Source organism: Macrosteles quadrilineatus, unplaced genomic scaffold (genome assembly GCF_028750875.1).
Source record: "Macrosteles quadrilineatus isolate MER2022 unplaced genomic scaffold, UCM_ALF_1.0 Scaffold_2__2_contigs__length_208266976, whole genome shotgun sequence".
Taxonomy (NCBI): Eukaryota; Metazoa; Arthropoda; class Insecta; order Hemiptera; family Cicadellidae; genus Macrosteles; species Macrosteles quadrilineatus.
The window spans coordinates 123,026,789-123,045,091 of NW_026542595.1; the positions used below are offsets into that span (position 1 = coordinate 123,026,789).

At 34.3% G+C, this 18,303-nt stretch overlaps 1 protein-coding gene across 1 annotated transcript in view; it reads left to right on the forward strand.

Moving 5' to 3' along the window:
• Positions 1-17,715, forward strand: part of LOC128983940 (uncharacterized) — a 38,249-nt gene extending 20,534 nt beyond the window's left edge. The window contains exons 6-8 of the mRNA XM_054403217.1: positions 2,798-2,926; positions 3,582-4,160; positions 9,979-17,715. Coding sequence (XP_054259192.1) covers positions 2,798-2,926; positions 3,582-4,160; positions 9,979-16,454 — 7,184 coding nt within the window. The 3' untranslated portion in view covers positions 16,455-17,715. The remainder of the gene's footprint in view (positions 1-2,797; positions 2,927-3,581; positions 4,161-9,978) is intronic.
• Positions 17,716-18,303: the final 588 nt, after the last annotated feature.

The following is an 18,303-nucleotide window of genomic DNA, read 5'->3' on the forward strand; positions in this document are numbered from 1 at the left end:
TCTTGTAGGAAATTTAATTCCTGTTCATGAAGATTCTTTCAAATTTTTGCTAGCTATTACCGTTTTTTAGTTATAGTCGGTATTAAAAACCGTGTTTTTTCGTTTTTATACGTCTACCATTTTGGATTTTTTTGGGGGTTAAAATTTTTAAAAGGCATTTTTGCAAATTCCACCATTAACGGATGATCCCATACTGCAATACTACAAAAATTTAAAGTCTTTAGAACGTTTCTAAACTAATCAGATGAGCATACCAAAGTATTAAAATTACATAGCTATTCTCCATAAGGATAACATGGGGCTGGTAAAACCGGTAAAAACCAATCAAATTTTCACATTAAAATTAAGTTTTTGGGGGTCAAGGAGTAAAGTTACGAAAATACATGTAAAGGGTGAAATGTAAAGTAAACTAAGGAGAATACGAAACATTAATAATATTTGCAAAAAATAATTATTTAGGTACGAAAACATAGCAAAAACCGATAAAAATTTGAAAAAAATTTACAAAATTTTGAAAGTAGGGCGTTTTTTGAAGCTTAAGGAGTGCGATTTTCTGAAAACGCCTAAGAGGGTTTTGTAGAAAATTTAATTCCTGTTCCTGGATATACTGTCAAATCTTTTCTAGCTCTTACCGTTTTCGAGCTACATCCGGTTGAAAAAAAAGTGTTTTTTCGTTTTCAGAGGTCCGCCGTTTTGGATTTTTGGGTGGGTTAATTACAAGTCTCTAGCACATTTCTAAACGATTCATATGACCATACCAAAGTCATTATATTTCAATCTTATTCTCCATAAGAATAACACGGGGCTCGTAAAAGTGGCAAAAAACCTTCAAATTTTGAGATTAAAATTAAGTTTTGGGGTCAAGGAGTAAAGTTACGAAAAAACATGTAATGAGTAAAATTTAAAATAAAGTAAGGAGAATGCAAAGCAATAATAATTTTTGAAAAAATAAATTATTTAAGTATGAAAACATGGCGAAAACCGGTAAAAATTTAATAAAAATTTACCAAATTTTGAAAGTAGGGCGTTTTTTGAAGCTGAAGGAGTGCGATTTTTGGAAAACGCCTAACAGGGTTTTGTATAAAATTTAATTCCTGTTCCTGGATATACTCTCAAATCTTTTCTAGCTCTTACTGTTTTCGAGCTACATCCGGTTGAAAAAAAAGTGTTTTTTTCGTTTTCAGAGGTCCGCCATTTTGGATTTTTGGGTGGGTTAAAATTTGAAAATGGGACTTTTGCATATTCCACCGGTAATGTAAGGTCTCTTACTACAATACTACGCAAATTTGAAGTCTCTAGCACGTTTCTAAACGATTCATATGACCATACCAAAGTCGGGAATTTTCAATGTTATTTCCCATAAGAATAACAAGGGGGGGAAATTCGAGATTACGGGGGGGGTTAATGTAAAAAAATGCGACTTTTTAGGATTTTCCCGTGGGTTTGGGCCCAAGACCTACAAGTGTGCCAAATTTCAGATCTCTAGCTCATCTAGAAGTGGTCTAGAATTAGTATCCCCATTGAGTGAGTGAGTTACACATCGGGCTGTATAGTTATTTAGATTCCATTTTTTTTTTTTTTTTTTTTTATAAATTATGGTGTCACCATGGTCTTGGGGGATCTCAGATGTTGCTACTATTGTGAGAGACAAGAAGTATCAAAAAGAAATGTTATCGACATAGAACAGACAAATGATTTGTGTGCCTTAAAATTTGGCACTCTCACAAAATGGGACTTGTTTGTGCTAAAGTTTGAAATTCCATTTTATCCCTTAATTTGTGTCACTGCAATGGTTGATGTACATACATACTTTTTTTGCAAAATAAATTAAGATTTCAATCTATATTTTCACAACCTTATTTGTTTGTAAACCTTCCATCTTAGTGTAAAAACATACATACAGCGTAGAGTAGCGCAGCGTAGCTTAGCGCAACGCATGTTTTATATCAAAATCGTGCATTGAAATGAGGTATGACATACTAGTAGCGTATTTCGGCGTAGCGCAGCACAGCGTACGACCGAGGAACAAACTATTTATTTTTTCTCAGAGCGTATTGGAGCGCATTCAACTGCAGACAGGCTTAAAGTTAATACTAGTCTCTTTTCTGCACCAATTGGTCTCCCCCAATTTATTGTCAGCTTCTCCCAATCATCCTTCACCAAACCATGTAATCGAACGTTGTAGTGGACATTCTTGTGTAATCCATAAACCGAGACTCGTGTTTCCTAAGGATTGGAAATAGTTGGTGATATTCACCATGTTTGTCCCTGCCTTTCCACACTTCATGCACCCCGACACTTCTCCTACTGATCATAAACTGCCACCTTGAGGTATTTTCGACACGACTAATACGAGCCGTCTTCGACAGAGCCATTGTCTACTGATGTACCTTATTAAGATCGTCTACAACCTACAATCCTCTGTGTGTATTGGAATCAGAATCAGAAAAGCTTTATTCAAGATTTATACATTATATACCTACATGAAATATATGCATAAATACAGAATGGCGTCAAAACAGCTTATTACTAATTAAAAATACTTGGTTAAACTAAATAAAAAAGGAAAATCTAATTAATGTAATTACATGTTGTAAAACTCTTCAAATGAGTAAAATGCTCTATCAATTAGTAACAGTTTAAGTTTTTTTTTACATACTTAAAAAAAGTTCTTGGACTTAGCTGCGCTTGGATACGCTACGTTGCGCTACGCTACGCTGTCTGTATGTTTGTAGCCTCAATACCTGCACATTTCTGTTCTCATGATTTATAGCAATCAACTTTTATTTGATTGCAGGGGTTACGCCGGATAGTTCTGACGGAGATACAAAAATTCCCTCAGTCTCGGATAATCTACCCATGCTTCGATCAAGAGATGTTACTCATGAACCACAAGCTTCTAGTTCAGTTGGTGACTGTGAAACAGGTGATTAAATACAGATAATTAATTAAGTTTAACTTTTCTTATCCATGGTATCCAGCCACAGATCCATGGTACAGCTTAAGTTTTGTATGGGTCCAGGAAATGGGGCTATTGCATATATCCGTAATCCATCCCCTTGGTTGTTTATAAATCATGGTCTTGGGGGTTCAAAGATGTATCCATGGTTGTGAAAGACAATCAAAGATGTTGGCGGCAACAGTAAGAATGATCATGATGTCACCGTGACAGCGACTTGGAGAAAGAGCAAGAGACCTTCATGGGTGTTTCTGTGATGGTGGTAGATGATCACAATGTTGCTGTCATTCTTGTTTACAATTTTAAAAATATAAGATTTTGAACAGTTTAAAATAAAGTAAATAAAAATTATTTCAGTATACATGTTCATAGTCTAATAGATTTCATATTCGATGTAATAAATCTGCAATCTAATTCAAAATTTTTAAATAGGATTCTTAGAATAGTCCTACGTTTAATCAAGTAGTTACTTAAACAGATTTTTGATGATTATAACTGGATTTCATTCCAAACTATATTTTCAAACCTTATTTGGTTGTATACCTTCCATCCTAGACTAGTTGACTCAATACCTGTACATATCTTTTGGGTCATGCATTATACAACTTTGATTTGATTGCAGGGGTTTCGCCGAATAGTTCTGACCGAGATACCAAGACTCTCTCAGTCTCGGATGATCTGACCATGCATCCATCAGAGGACGTTCCTGCAGGGGTTACGCAGGATATTTCTGACCGAGATACCAAGACTCTCTCAGTCTCGGATAATCTGACCATGCATCCATCAGAGGACGTTCCTGCAGGGGTTACGCAGGATATTTCTGACCGAGATACCAAGACTCTCTCAGTCTCGGATAATCTGACCATGCATCCATCAGAGGACGTTCCAGCAGGGGTTACACAGGATATTTCTGACCGAGATACAAAGATTCCTTCAGTCTCGGATAATCTTCCCATGCATCCATCAAGAGACATTACTGCAGGGGTTACGCAGGACAGTTCTGATCGAGATACAAAGATTCCCTCTGTCTCGGATAATCTGCCCATGCATCCATCAAGAGACGTTACTGCAGGGGTTAGGCAGGATAGTTCTGGCAGAGATACAAAGATTCCTTCAGTCTTGGAAAATCTTCCCATGCATCCAACAAGAGACGTAATTGATGAACCACAAGCTTCTAGTTCAGGTGTTGACTGTGAAACAGGTAATTATTTACAGATAACTTTTTAAGTTTAACTTTTCTTAAACAAGGTATCAGGCAACCTTAAAAACCGAGAATCGTGTGTGAATTTTGACAAGAAATTAGGTCCAAATTGCACCAATATTTTGTATGAACTAGGAAACTTTCAAAAGCAATAGCATATAGGTGTCATTAATCATTATGTTCCAATGGTAGTACGAAAAGATTTGACAGATGTTGCCACTATATCGTGGGATACAATCAATGATTGATGGCAACAGTAGAAATGATCACAATGTCACTGTGATTGCAAGAAAGAGTAAGAGACATTAATAACAATGTTGCTGTCATGCTCATTTAGAGTTTTTAAAATAATTTGTTTTTTGTCAGTGTTTACCCTTGGAGGAGGAAGCCCTACCTGATTTTTTCCTAACCTTAGTTGGCAACCCAAGGTACAACCCCTGATTCCGTAAAAATTAAGGATCATAAGTTATGCATTTTTGTGATTTATGGCCACTGGTAAAATATTATAGTTGCTCCCAGCGTTTAATCAAACGCTAATAGGAGACAGCATGTGTTTGTTTGCTGATAATGTTTATTTGATTGATGATTGATGGACTTGGCAAACAATTAACTTGTAGAGGATAACTATTGTGTTGGTTTATTGGGTCACAACATTGGGAAAACCGTTGTTCTATGTAGGCTGCGCAAATTATTTTAAATAAGAGCGATATATCATATTACCATCTTTGCGATTGACAACTTACTACGGTTTAAGAATACTGAGTCCATCTATTGGATTCTTCTACATAGACACTTGACACCTTACAATACAATTACATGATACACAATTTCATGGGTCTATAAAAAATTCAGCCAATAACTAAGTAGTTTATATTTAACTTAATAGCGAAATCATTTAATCAAAATCAAAACTACACATAACAACCTGCACGTGAGGATGGTTCCCGGACAACTAAAACCCATAAGCCAATTTAGTGTGGAAACGTCCATTTATCTCGTAGTCCACTTAGCTGGAGACCTGGTTTTATCCTTGCTGGGAGCTGACCTCTATAGTGGCACCAGCCGGGTGTTAAACGGGTAATAATCTGGCCTGGTTTGTAACTACAAATATTTGCCTGTCAGATTTTTCTCAGATGGGCGAAATAGTGTAGTGTGCAAGGAACCTTAGCTATCCCATTCTTATTTAGCTGTGACTTAAGTCTAAAAATCGTAATGTTTACCTTTTTTTGTATATTTTCTTCTTAAATGCATTTTTAATTTACATTTTTAATTTCTTAATAAATTTGTTTTTTCTTTTTTATCTCTTTTATCATTTTTACATTGTAGAATTGTATTGGTACTAATTTAATGTATAAGGGAATTCCATTTTTAGACAAAATGTTTGGTTTTAAAGTTGAAGTCTATTAGCGAATTTCCCTATAGGGAAGTAGCTATTACCGTAGGTGGCATGGTAAGACCTAGGCCCAGGATCGATTTACTTTTTCATTTTGATGTTGGATGGCTCCACTAGCAGCAGAGTACGAACTACAATCTGCAGCGTCCTCTCACATGCACCGTGGCTCCACTAGCAGTTTAGTGTAGCGCGAAGGTAAATGTGACCCTGGATCATGCCGCAAATTAACATTCGTAGTGATGTTATCAGTGTACTTTATCAAGACCAAGATGACGCCGAACACAGCAGGAAAAGGTTGATCCATCCAATATTAAGCAACGGAAAGTCCGAAGGAATGTTCCACACATTGCATACTAAACTACAAAAGTGTTCAGGCATGTTTTTTTGAATTTTATCGAATGTCCCAAAACTCATTTGATTACTTAATAGAATCAGTATCAACACGTTTGAAGAAGAAGGATACCAAACTAAGAGAACCAATTGGAGTAGAGGAAAGGCTTTCAGTGACATTAAGGTAATTTTAGTGTACTGAATTTTTACTAATTAATTTTAAACAGTGAACCCTTGCTTCAACAATCCTTGGTGTATCAAATTACTCTACTTTAATGGTCATTTTATCTATATTTTTATTCTATTTGAATTTTATTACACTCATTTACCCTCAGAAGTAATATTTCTAAGTAACCAATGTAAGGTGAACATCAATGAGTTTCGTGAATTTTTGTTGTACCTATTAATAACAATCTAAAACAGCCATTAGGAGCTTTTTATAGGGCTAATAATCGTAACAATTGTACGACTGCTGCATTTAAAAACAAATTGAATGTTTTCGCGTATTCGTTTCTCCAATCACTACTGTATTACTTTATAATATAAAGTAGGAAACACCTACACAACCTCTATAAAACAAGATTCCCACACTCCCAATGTAATAATTTAATAATTTCTAATATAATAATTTCACAGTCCAGTTCAGACTCCATTGATTACAAACCAATCCACAAAAAAATAAAAAAAAATAAGGACACTAAAAGGTCTATACTGATTGTAGCGTGTGTCTACTACGTACACTGACTTGACGCGGCACTACAATCTACAGCTAGTGGAGCCGCCTGTTGGCTGCAAAATGTAGCGCGAAAATGGTCCGAGTTCCATTCCCGCGCGACGCTACATTCTACGGCGCGCCGTAAAATGTAGCGCGCTGCAGACTGTCGCTAGTGGAGCCACCTTCGTTTGATCGCTGCCTTCCCATTTCCTCAACTGACCAGCTACAATTTGCAGCGCGGTAATCTACGGCAAGTGGAGCCGCGGCCTAAACACCATTCGTCCAATTTTGTATATATATATGTGTGTCCGTGAACACGATAACTTGAGTAATTTTTGTCCGATTTTCATGAAATTTGGTTTGAATGTGTAAGGTGGGATAAGATTGAATGAGTTCGCGAACCAGCATGATCGGACCATGGGAATGGGGGGGTTTTATGGGATAAAAATTGGTTTTTCTTATATTTGACCCTCTCAACACAAAATTTCCCATTTTCTCTCCAGACCTTTTTAAAGAGCACAGGCCTCCAAGTCGTCCTACTTTTCCTACTTTTTAGTAGGAAAGTAGGAAAAGTCCTACTTTTTACACATTTGTCCTACTTTCCTACTTTTTTATAAAAATTATGTCGATTTTGCGATATTTTATTACACTTATTAATGTTTACTTATCAATATTTCCCAATGAGAAGTTTTTTCCTAAAAAATATGACTGACTGAGATAATTTTTTTATAAAACAATTTGTTAAATGATTTTAAATTTTAAATTTATATGTTCCAGTACCGTAGTATCTGTATGGTTAATCTTATCAACATTGTTATTGGGTGAAAACATTTTTATTTTCAAAGACATGGCAATACTATTGTGATAGAAAATAAAAATTGTGATTATTATCAGTGCTTACTATTCTGACATGTCTTTTATGGTTCGGCCGCTTAGAAAACGACCTGCGTGCTAATGCTAAACCAATGCTGGAGGAGGTCGCTTTCTAAGCGGCCGAACTATAGATTCCCCAATGAAGTGAACTGAGGGGAAATCAATGCTCCTGGGGAGCCCTGGGATACTAGTTCAAAAGTAGTTTACTTTAGCACTTATCGGTCCAGTGTTTCCCTGATTAGCCTAAACATGATTTTTTGACATAACTGTATTCAAAATAAATTAAGGCTTAAGTTTAAGTTTAAATGTCCAAGTTTCACTGGCTCAAATAGTTTTTACTCATTACAATTCAAACATTCCTACTACTTTTAAGATTGCTCTAATCTAACTAATTCAAAATACTTATGGAACATATTTTTAGAATTTTATATTATATCTAGTTCCGTACTTTATAGGCCTACTTAAATAACTATTCATGCTTCTGTTTTCCACCCAAAAAAATTCATTTTACTTTTATATTAATTTTAGTTCTGAAATATTAAATAATATAAAAAAAGAACAAATTTCTTATTTATAACACCATTTTAAACACAAATTAGGGCTGGTTAACGTTAGGGAAACATATTTATTTCTATCCTTTATTTAATGCTGCTTGTCCTAAATATTTTTTTGTGATGACTGTAGATAATGACTCCTTAACATTTTAATTTCTCTTGTGCGTTACTTCTGAATATTTGGTGTACAATCTCAGCTAAAACTATATCCGGCCTTTTAGTTGAAGATTTTTTAAATAAAAATAATTAATTATTGATTTTAATTTTAAAATTTATATATAGAATTATTTTAGTTATGTTTCCAAATTGTCTGGACATATTTTGTGGACTTCTTTCTTGGGCTAAAGCCGGGTTTTCCTAGGCGCGGAAGCGGAGAGCGGACTCCACTTGTCTTAGGTAATTTAATGTTTCTGTTTTCCTAGAAGCGGAGCGGAACACCATGTTAATTTCTTTTCCGCTCTCCGCGTTCCTCTCTCCGCTTCCGCGTCTAGGACCCAGCTTAAGACAAACATAAAATTCCATATAAGTATGGGTCTAAAATGCCTAGATTTTAATTTGTCGGTCTGTTTGTGATTTTTAAGAATTATTTTATATCTTGGGCATTTTTCAAGATAGAACTTTTAAAATGGATATAAATGTGTATTTTAGAAGGTGATAAGAGCTTGCAAAATTTTGATCCAATATCTCAAGCCGTTTCAATATGGCAGCCATTTAAAATATTTAATGCCAAATTTAATTTGAAACCGTAAATATGTAGAATATAGTTTCCTGGATCAAAAAGATAGAGAATTCAAATACAAATCAAATGAGACCTTGTTTTTTTTTAAATCTGATGACAAACAACCAAATCAGTTTTTTTATAAATTTGTTTACGCAACCTAATAGGACTACCCATACTGCTCTGAAAAATAACAAATAAAAATACAGTATGGTAGTGCTATTAAATTGCGTAACCGAATGTTGAAAAAAAACTTATTTATGGTTGTTTGTCATCCGATTTTACAAACAAGGTCTCATTTGATTTGGATTTGAATTCTCTATCTTTTTGATCCTGGAAACCATTTTCTAAATATTTACGGTTTTCATGAAATTTGGCATTAAAGATTTTAAATGACTGCCATATTGAAACGGCTTGAGATATTGGATCGAAACTTTGCAAGCTCTTTTCACCTTCTAAAATACACATTTATAACCATTTTAAAAGTTCTATCTTGAAAAATGCCCAAGATATAAAATAATTTTTAAATGTCACAAACAGACCGACCAACAAAAATTTAGGCATTTTAGACCCATGCATACTTATATAGAATTTTATGTTTGTCTTAGCCCCAGAAACAAGTCCACAAAATATGTCCAGACAATTTGGAAACACCCTGTATATTTATATACACTATTATATTTGATAAACTATTGTGTATGCTAGTATTATTTGGTTTTTAATATATATTGTATCAGCAAAAAAGTTCGATTTGTATGTAAAATTAAGTCCTACTTTTCAGTAAAAAGTCCTACTTTTTGCTGAAAAAGTCCTACTTTTCCTACTTTTTTGAGGTCAAAAACCACTTGGGGGCCTGAGAGCATAAAAAAAACGAATAATTCAGTATATCAAAGTGTTTTGTACAATCATTGGTTACGGAGAAAATTTCAAAAAATTGTTATTTTAAAATTCCTATGTTTTTCTTATGGAGAATATTGTAAAATATTTTACTAAAAAACACACTTTTTTACTCTCCCTGTAGCAGTGTAGCAGCAATCCTAGGTACTCGTAAAACCTAATGTTAATTAAATACATTTAGGCAAATAAAAATTCGCTTAGTCGGCATGTTTGCTGCGGCGGGGGTATTTTGATTTATTACATGATTGTAAACATCCACTTTCTGGTTTATAAAAAGTAAAGAAACGCTGCTTACTGTGTAGGGTGGCAAAAACGTTATTTATTGTGTTTATTTTCAGGTGTTTTGGAGATCAAACTGGATGTCGAAATTCCTCCAACTCATCTAAGTGAGCTTCAAGGAGAGTCAACGAACGAATCTAAAGCTGATATTTCGCTTATTGACCGTAAAGCACTTGGCTTGAAATCAGAATCGGATTCCACACGTCAACATGAAAGGATATCTGGAGAAGAAGAGATGGTAAGTGAAGTTTTGGATAAAGAGGAAATAGAAAGAAGATTAATTTTTACTCAGAATCAACTCAGCAAAGAAGAAGACTCTACTTTTTTCAATGCCAACAGGAAAGTAGAAGAAACCGAAAATGTTCCGGTAACTGAGGAAAAAGAGAAAGGTGAGCATGAAAAGACAAAGAAATTGAGAAATGATGAGTTAGGAAAAGATTCCAGAGATATTGGTAAACCAGAAGAAGACTCAACTGTTGATTCTACAAAAGGAACATCAGAATCAGAAATGGTTGTGTTATTTAAAAACATCAAATACCAAGTGGAAATCAGAAGCAAAGAGGAAGAATCGTCACTTAATAATTCTCTAAATCTTGCAAATGATGCAGAAATAGCGTTAGTCAGCTCTCCACAAAATTTTGGCAAAAATCAAAAACTTAAAAAAGTCATGACCTCAGAGAATAAAAAGGAAATTTTTATGATTAATGATTCTGTTGAATATGGGAATCTGGAGGACAAATTAGCAACAAAAAACAATTTACTAGATACCAAAAACACTTCTGAACTTGAGTCAAATGCAGCTTTAGATGCATCACAAGATGGTTTCAGCGAAGGTAGTATTCACATATTTGACAATGAGCTTCCTCAGAGCTCTTTATCAGATGATCAAGATACTTCCTTGCCTGATTGTAATATTGAGGAAAGTCATGTTGATTGCCCAAATGTGTTTTCAAGCCCAAATCCAACAACAAACTATGAAGAGGTAACCCCAATTATTCTCGATGTTTTCAGTAAAGGAACTTCAATTTCGAATTTTAGTTATTCTTCCAGCAACTCGATCATGTTAAAACCTCTTTCTGTAGTCATGCCTAGAGCAAAAGAGTTAAGTGTCGAACCAACTAAAAGTGATCCTTCTATTCATCGACCTAAACAAAAATGTAGCCCTCCTAAATCACAGAAACAAGGTGTAAAAGTTGAACAAGATACTGGAAGCAAGTCTTGTGTTTCTGATGAATGTTCTCCAAACACTAGTCAATCACCTGGGAATAGTATACCGAAAGAAGTTTCTAAGAATCAAGCAATGAATGAACCTTCAATTCATCAATCTAAACGAAGAGGTAGGCCTCCAAAATCCCAGAAACAAGGTGTAAAAGTTGAACAAAATACTGGAAGCAAGTCTTGTGTTTCTGATGAACATTATCCAAACACTAGTCAATCACCTAGAAAAAGAATACCGGAAGAAGTTTCTACGAATCAAGCAATGAATGAACCTTCAATTTCTCAATCTAAACGAAGAGGTAGGCCTCCAAAATCCCAGAAACAAGGTGTAAAAGTTGAACAAAATACTGGAAGCAAGTCTTGTGTTTCTAACGAACGTTATCCAAACACTAGTCAATCACCTGGGAAAGGTATACCGGAAGAAGTTTCTACGAATCAAGCAATGAATGAACCTTCAATTCATCAATCTAAACGAAGAGGTAGGCCTCCAAAATCCCAGAAACAAGGTGTAAAAGTTGAACAAAATACTGGAAGCAAGTCTTGTGTTTCTGATGAAGGTTCTCCAAACGCTAGTCAATCAGTTGAGAAAAGTAGACCACAAGAATTTTCTACAAATCAAGCAATGAATGATACTTTCATTCATCAATCTAAACGAATAGATAGGCCTCCAAATTCCCAGAAACAAGGTGTAAATGTTGAACAAAATACAGAAAGCAAGTCTTGTGTTTCTGATAAACCTTTATCAAACACTAGTCAATCAGTTGAGAAAAGTATACCAAAACAAGTTTCTACAAATCAAGCAATGAATGATCTTTTCATTCACAAATCTACACGAATAGATAGGCCTCCAAAATCACGAAAACAAGGAGTAAAAGTTGAACAAAGTACAGGAAGCAAGTCCTGTGTTTCAGATGAACGTTTACCAAACAGTAGTCAATCAGTAGGGAAAAGTATACCGAAACAAGTTTCTACGAATCAACCTATGACCAATTGCACATTTGAGAACTTATCTATTACAAAATGTCCACTTGCTTCCCAAAAGGTAACAACAGAGAACACACAATGCACAAAGAAAGAAGAAATTTTATGTAAAGAACAACCACCTCAGGAAAGTAAATTTGAACAGATGCGGAGGGACCTGGTCAATTGTAGACTAGGCAAACTAATCACTCAAGCGTCCCTGCAAGCTAAACAAAATGTAGCTGAGAAAGATGATCATGAAAAACACTCACAACCATCAAAAGACCAAGGAGGAAAAGAGGACATGTCAAAAGAATCAGGAAAGCAATTAGTTCAACACATATCCAAGGAATTTACTGGAGAAAAAACATGTCGGTTTGAAGATAAAGAAAGGGATCTGGTCAATTGTAGACTAGGCAAACTAATTACTCAAACGCCCCTGGAAGCTAAACAAAATGTAGGTAAGAAAGACGATTATGAAAAACACTCACAACTAACCAAAGACCAAGAAGGAAAAGAGGATATATTAAAAGAATCAGGAAAGCAATTAATTCATCAAATATTCAAGAAATTTGCAAGAGAAAAAAAATGTCAGATTGAAGATAAAGAAAGGGATCTGGTCAATTGTAGACTAGGCAAACTAATTACTCAAGCGTCCCTGCAGGCTAAACAAAATGTAGCTGAGAAAGATGATCATGAAAAACACACACAATTATCAAAAGACCAAGAAGGAAAAGAGGGTACATTAAAAGAATCACGAAAGCAATTAATTCATCAAATATCCGAGGAATTCACAAGAGAAAAGTCATGTCAGTTTGAAGATAAAGAAGCCATTGAAGAGAATACTGCAAAATCTACTGTTGTAAAAAAAGAAGTAACAAAGAAAAAATCAAAAGAAGATATAAAATCAATACAAGTTAGTAGAACCTTTAATTTAAGAAAAACTAATGCTAAAAACTATGTTTTTCCTTATAAAAAAACAGTAGAAAGACCTAAACATTACAAAAGGATTATGCGTAATATGAAAAAAGAAAATAATAAAATCCTACAAACATCAGATATATTTAATGAAACCATTGGTAAAGATAGTTCTATATCAAATTTGACCTCTCTAAAATCCAGGAATGTTAGAAATTTTACCGAATCAAGGAAAAAAGTAAACACGTCAAAAAGAAAAAATGAATGTTCTGATGAAAATCCAGTTTCTAAAGATAAGTTTCAATTTAGAAGAAAAATTAACGAATACAAACAAAAAAACTGCAAACAATCCAAGATTGAAAAGCAAGAATCATTAAATAGAAAGCATTTCAAAGGGAAGAGCATATCTGGAGCTAGCACATGGTTAGTCAATCCGTTAAAGATGTCGCCAAAAAAGGATATAATTGGGGAACAGAATCAAACAACCAGTTCATCAATTTCTGTAGGCAAAATAAGTGATGGTGTAGCTTCTGAAAACACACAGAAAGGTACGGATTTGTCTAATACAACCTCATTAGAGACATTAGCTAGAATATCTAATCCCATTGTTTCTCTTGTAGACTGCTGTAAAACTGAACTGCCTGAATTGAAAAACTATATTTTCAAGAACCCTGAACCTACAAGTAAAAGTGATTCAACACCAAAATCAGCAATTGATGCAGCAAATCGTACAAATGTTATCGTACATTCAAGGGAATACTTTTCTCAGTTGAAACTAACTCCACCTGCCAAGACTCCAAAATTGAGCTCACCTCATAAAAAGGTGTTTTTAGCATCACCTGCAATGGAACATAATTACAGTATGACTGACGGTGATGGAGATAATAGTGATTCTTCCATTCCTCTCTCAGATCCAGCTCACAATTGGAATCGATCAGTAGATAAAAAGGGAGGCTCAAAGAAAAAAACCAATGAAAGGGATAGACAACATAAAAAACCCAGTATGACTGATGATGATGAAGATGACATTGCTTCTATTATTCCTCTCTCACATCTAGCTAAAAATTTAAATCAATCGGTGGATAAGAAAGAAATCTCAAAAAATCTAACGATTGAAAGGAACAAACAACGTAAAGAATTGAGCATGACTGATGATGATGAAGATGACATAGCTTCTATTATTCCTCTCTCACACCTATCTCACAATTTGAATCGATCGGTGAGTAAGAAAGAAGTCTCGAAGAAACAATCCATTGAAAGGGACACACAGCAGAAAGAATCAAGCATTACTGATGATGAAGATGACAAGGTTTCTACCATTCCTCTATCACATCTAGCTCATAATTCGAAAAATTTGAATCGACCGGTGGGTAAAAAAGAAGTTTCAAAGAAACAAAATGATAAAAGCTACGCAAAACATACAAAACCCAGCTTGGCTGGTGGTAAAGATGATGACAAAGTTCCCTTTCCTCCTCTCTCACACCAATCCCACAATTTGAATCGATCCATGAATAAGAAAGAAATCTCAAAAGAACACAACTACAACATTGAAGTAATTGTGATTGATGATGATGAAGACGACAACCTTTCCTCTACTCCACTCTTGTCACCACCTCACAATTCGAAGGGTTTAAATCAGTTGGTTGATAAATCAGAAGTGTCCAATGATCAGAGGTTTACTGTCCAAAAAGGAAATACTCCAATAGGTCAACCTTCAAAAAGGTCATCAGAAAACAAACATTATCCTGAAGATGTTGGTTTATCTTCCATTGCTTCACCTCATGATATGAAGCAAGTAGATAAATTTTCCAGTGAAAAGTTCAAAGATCCTAAGAGTTTTAAGTCCTCCACAACATCTATTTTATTACTACCTCTCGATCAAAATCAGTTAAATCAGCTACCTCTTGACCAAAAGCAGTTAAATCAGTTTTCCATTGATAAATCAGGAATTGGCAGCATTCATAAGCCTACAATGATAGGTTATGATGTATCTTGCATTCCTATTACCCCTAATCTGAAGGGATTAAGTAAATCTTCAGAAAATTCATTAGATTCTCAATGTCTTGATACTAATGTTCAAAAGCAATGTTTGAAAGAGCCGAACAGCAAAGATTTCTCCAGTTCATTACCAACTAGTTTTTCTAAGAGCTCTATCTTACACAGGATCCTCGATTCGCCTCAGCCAACAAAGACCACCGTTTCATGTGAGAAAAAAAATAAACTTATCCTGCCAAAACCCAAAGTACCTTTAACCAATTCAAGCTTACAACAAGAGCATTTGTCAAAAAAGCATTTTTCAAATGTAAATGGTGATCCTGTTTTAGCTTTAAACTTTGTATTGTCTCCTCTGTTTGTAAGGGATGGTGAACATATTGTTCCTCTCAATCCGTCAACTGCTTCTGCCTACAATGTAGAAGTGAATAAACCTACAAACAGTCAATCAATGACTGGCTACATAACTATTCCGTCCAAACTCACAGGCAAGCTTCAGTCTACTACTCAGTTACCAAACTCCACAAATAGTCAGCAATTACTAACGCTTGAACCCATAAACCCCAATGGAGGCTCATCTTCCACCTTTGAGAAAAATAAACATGTTTTGAATCAAAATGCAAAAAGGGAGCATCCAGATACAGTTAACCAGGGTTTACTCTCTCAGAAAAATGCAAATATCGGGAAAGTTCTATTTGTGTCCGAATCTGATCCTGAAATTTCTACAACATTTCCTGATTCGGACAAGCCAACTCCTCCAAAAAGACGAAAATCTTGTCAGACTAGTGATTCGATCAAGAATCTAAGTGAACTTGTCTCAAATGTTACAAACACAGTTTGTTCTAGAAGTGATTTGAGTCATATGAATGTTGGTTTAGCAAGAAAGCAGGCAAAAGGCACACAAACAAATTTGAACACTTACAATACGGGCAAAGCAACTACATGTAAGTCTGTTAGTGCTCATATAAGCCATGAACAAATACAATCAGGTTCAAATTTGGATTGTAAATCACTCAAACATGACAGTGTTAGACATAATGCAAATGTTATTATGGCTAACGCTGAGGGTTTTTCTCAATTATGCCATGGCAAAAAGGTATTATTTAAACCTCCGGTTTCTTTGCCGGCTAATGCTGTAATGCAATCAATTAGTATGTTAAGTAACCAGTTGGATAGTAAGAAATGCAATGTTCAAGATCAAATAATAAAGAGAACGAAGAGTAAAGAAGAGGAGCTGGAAGAATACCTAGATGGAGCACCGCCTTTCATCAAAGAAGCTTTCAAGTGCGAAAACTTGAGAAATGGGTTTGATAGTAAAGATTTAATTTTTATACTGTGCTTGTTGCCAGATCTTGAAGTCATGACGAACTCCCAAAAAGTGATTTTTCAGTTAAAAACTCTCGACATTCTCAATGAGATGTTATCGTTGAACTTGAAACCCACTTGAAATTTTGTATTTGTAGATTTTGTAAAGTTTCTTTTATTTAAGGTTTTTGTACATAAGAGAAATGTAATGTATATATTGTTAATACCGTTAATTCATACTTGTTCAATACTGTATAGCTTTTGATATTTTAAGATTTTTACAGTACTAGTACTGTATATAATAGTTAAGGTTCATTACAGTGATATTATAAACTAAAAATGATCCTATTTACATTGAGTGAGTGGGATATACTTTTTTAGGTTAAACATCTCTATTGAAATTCCTTGTTTTAATTAATTTTCCAGATTGGGAAGCAGTTTCTATAAAATATAGAGCTATAATGCTGGTTAACAAAAAGATTTTAGTATCCAAACTAAACATAACTTTTCAATCTTTAATGTGTAACATTGCCAAATCCTCTAATTTAGGAAGAAAGTAAAGTAATGCATTTGATTTTGATTTCTTATATAAATACCAACATAAATGTCATATCTCATTCAGCCTTAAACAGCAATGCGGTCAATCTATATTTAGTGTGTTAATAATAGGGTCTCAGGCTAAATACAGATACACAATACAACATTAGCTGTCCAAGGATGTAGGTGTGCTATCTGGATTTAAATGAGCTATTTTAGATTTGTAAACTACATTCTTGGTTATTTGAGCATACCCAAAGATAAAATTACACAGACCTGCCATTAAAATAGTTTCCATTGAGATCTCATGTTAAAATCGTCTTACCATTTTTTGTCTTTTAAATCATTGCCCTTGTAGATCAGCTACAGGATTTTAAGTTGTGTGTCAGTCTGGATTAAGGTGTTGATTGTTTACAATTCCTTCCTGGTTATTTAACTACCTTTCAAACTATTTCAATTAAAGAAACCTATTCACTACGATTAAAGGGCAAGCAACAATAATTGTAAGATCTACCCTAAGAAGTAAATTGTTTTAGTTTCAGTACTACAGTGTATTTGGATTCAATATTTGATTGATCTGTATAACATGATGGAATAAACCTAGTGCAATTATTAATCATTTATCTGGCAAATTCATTAAATTTTGCATAATTATTTCGGAGATACCGGTACACTTTTTATTGAGATTCAGACTCTAGTTTTTAACTAGCTTATGTTGTGTTTTTTTTTATTTGTATTCTGTTTAGTGACTTACAAACCCTGCTAACACTTTACTGTGGCAGTTCTAATGTAGTCTTTTTTATTCCTTAAACATTTTGAAATAGACTATTTCAACTTTTTTCTTAAATAAATAATGTTAAACCTTATTTTGTGATCTGTTGTATTTTTATTTGTAGAGTGTGTAAGTAAATTTCTTAAATAAATCAAATGTTTTTGCTCTATGTGTTTTCTAACTCACAAAAGAAGACCTGATGAGTTCTCAATAGAAATATGTGAAGTATATGTCAAATAGACTCATACAATGAAAAACGTAACCTATGGGATAACTCACCCAAAATTTATATTAAAAAACTGACTAGGGGATAAGTCACCTTTGATATTGTAATACAAACTGACCTTGGGGATAAATCACTTTTGATATTGTATAAAACAAACTGTTCTGGGGGATAAATCACTTTTGATATTGTATAAAACAAACTGTTCTGGGGGATAAGTCACCTTTGGTGTTGTATAAACAATCTGATGAGGAGAATAACTGACCTTTGAAAGTGTATAAAAAAATGGAACAAACTGACCTAGAAGGTAAATAACCTACGTGATCAAGGTAATGTTTATTTACAAGGGGAGGGGAATGTGTCATAAAATTAATTTGAATAATTTTAAAAAGTGGGAATAATTTACTAACTAATAGGAGGTTGTATAGCTTCTCTCTCAATGTATTCATCCCCAGCCCT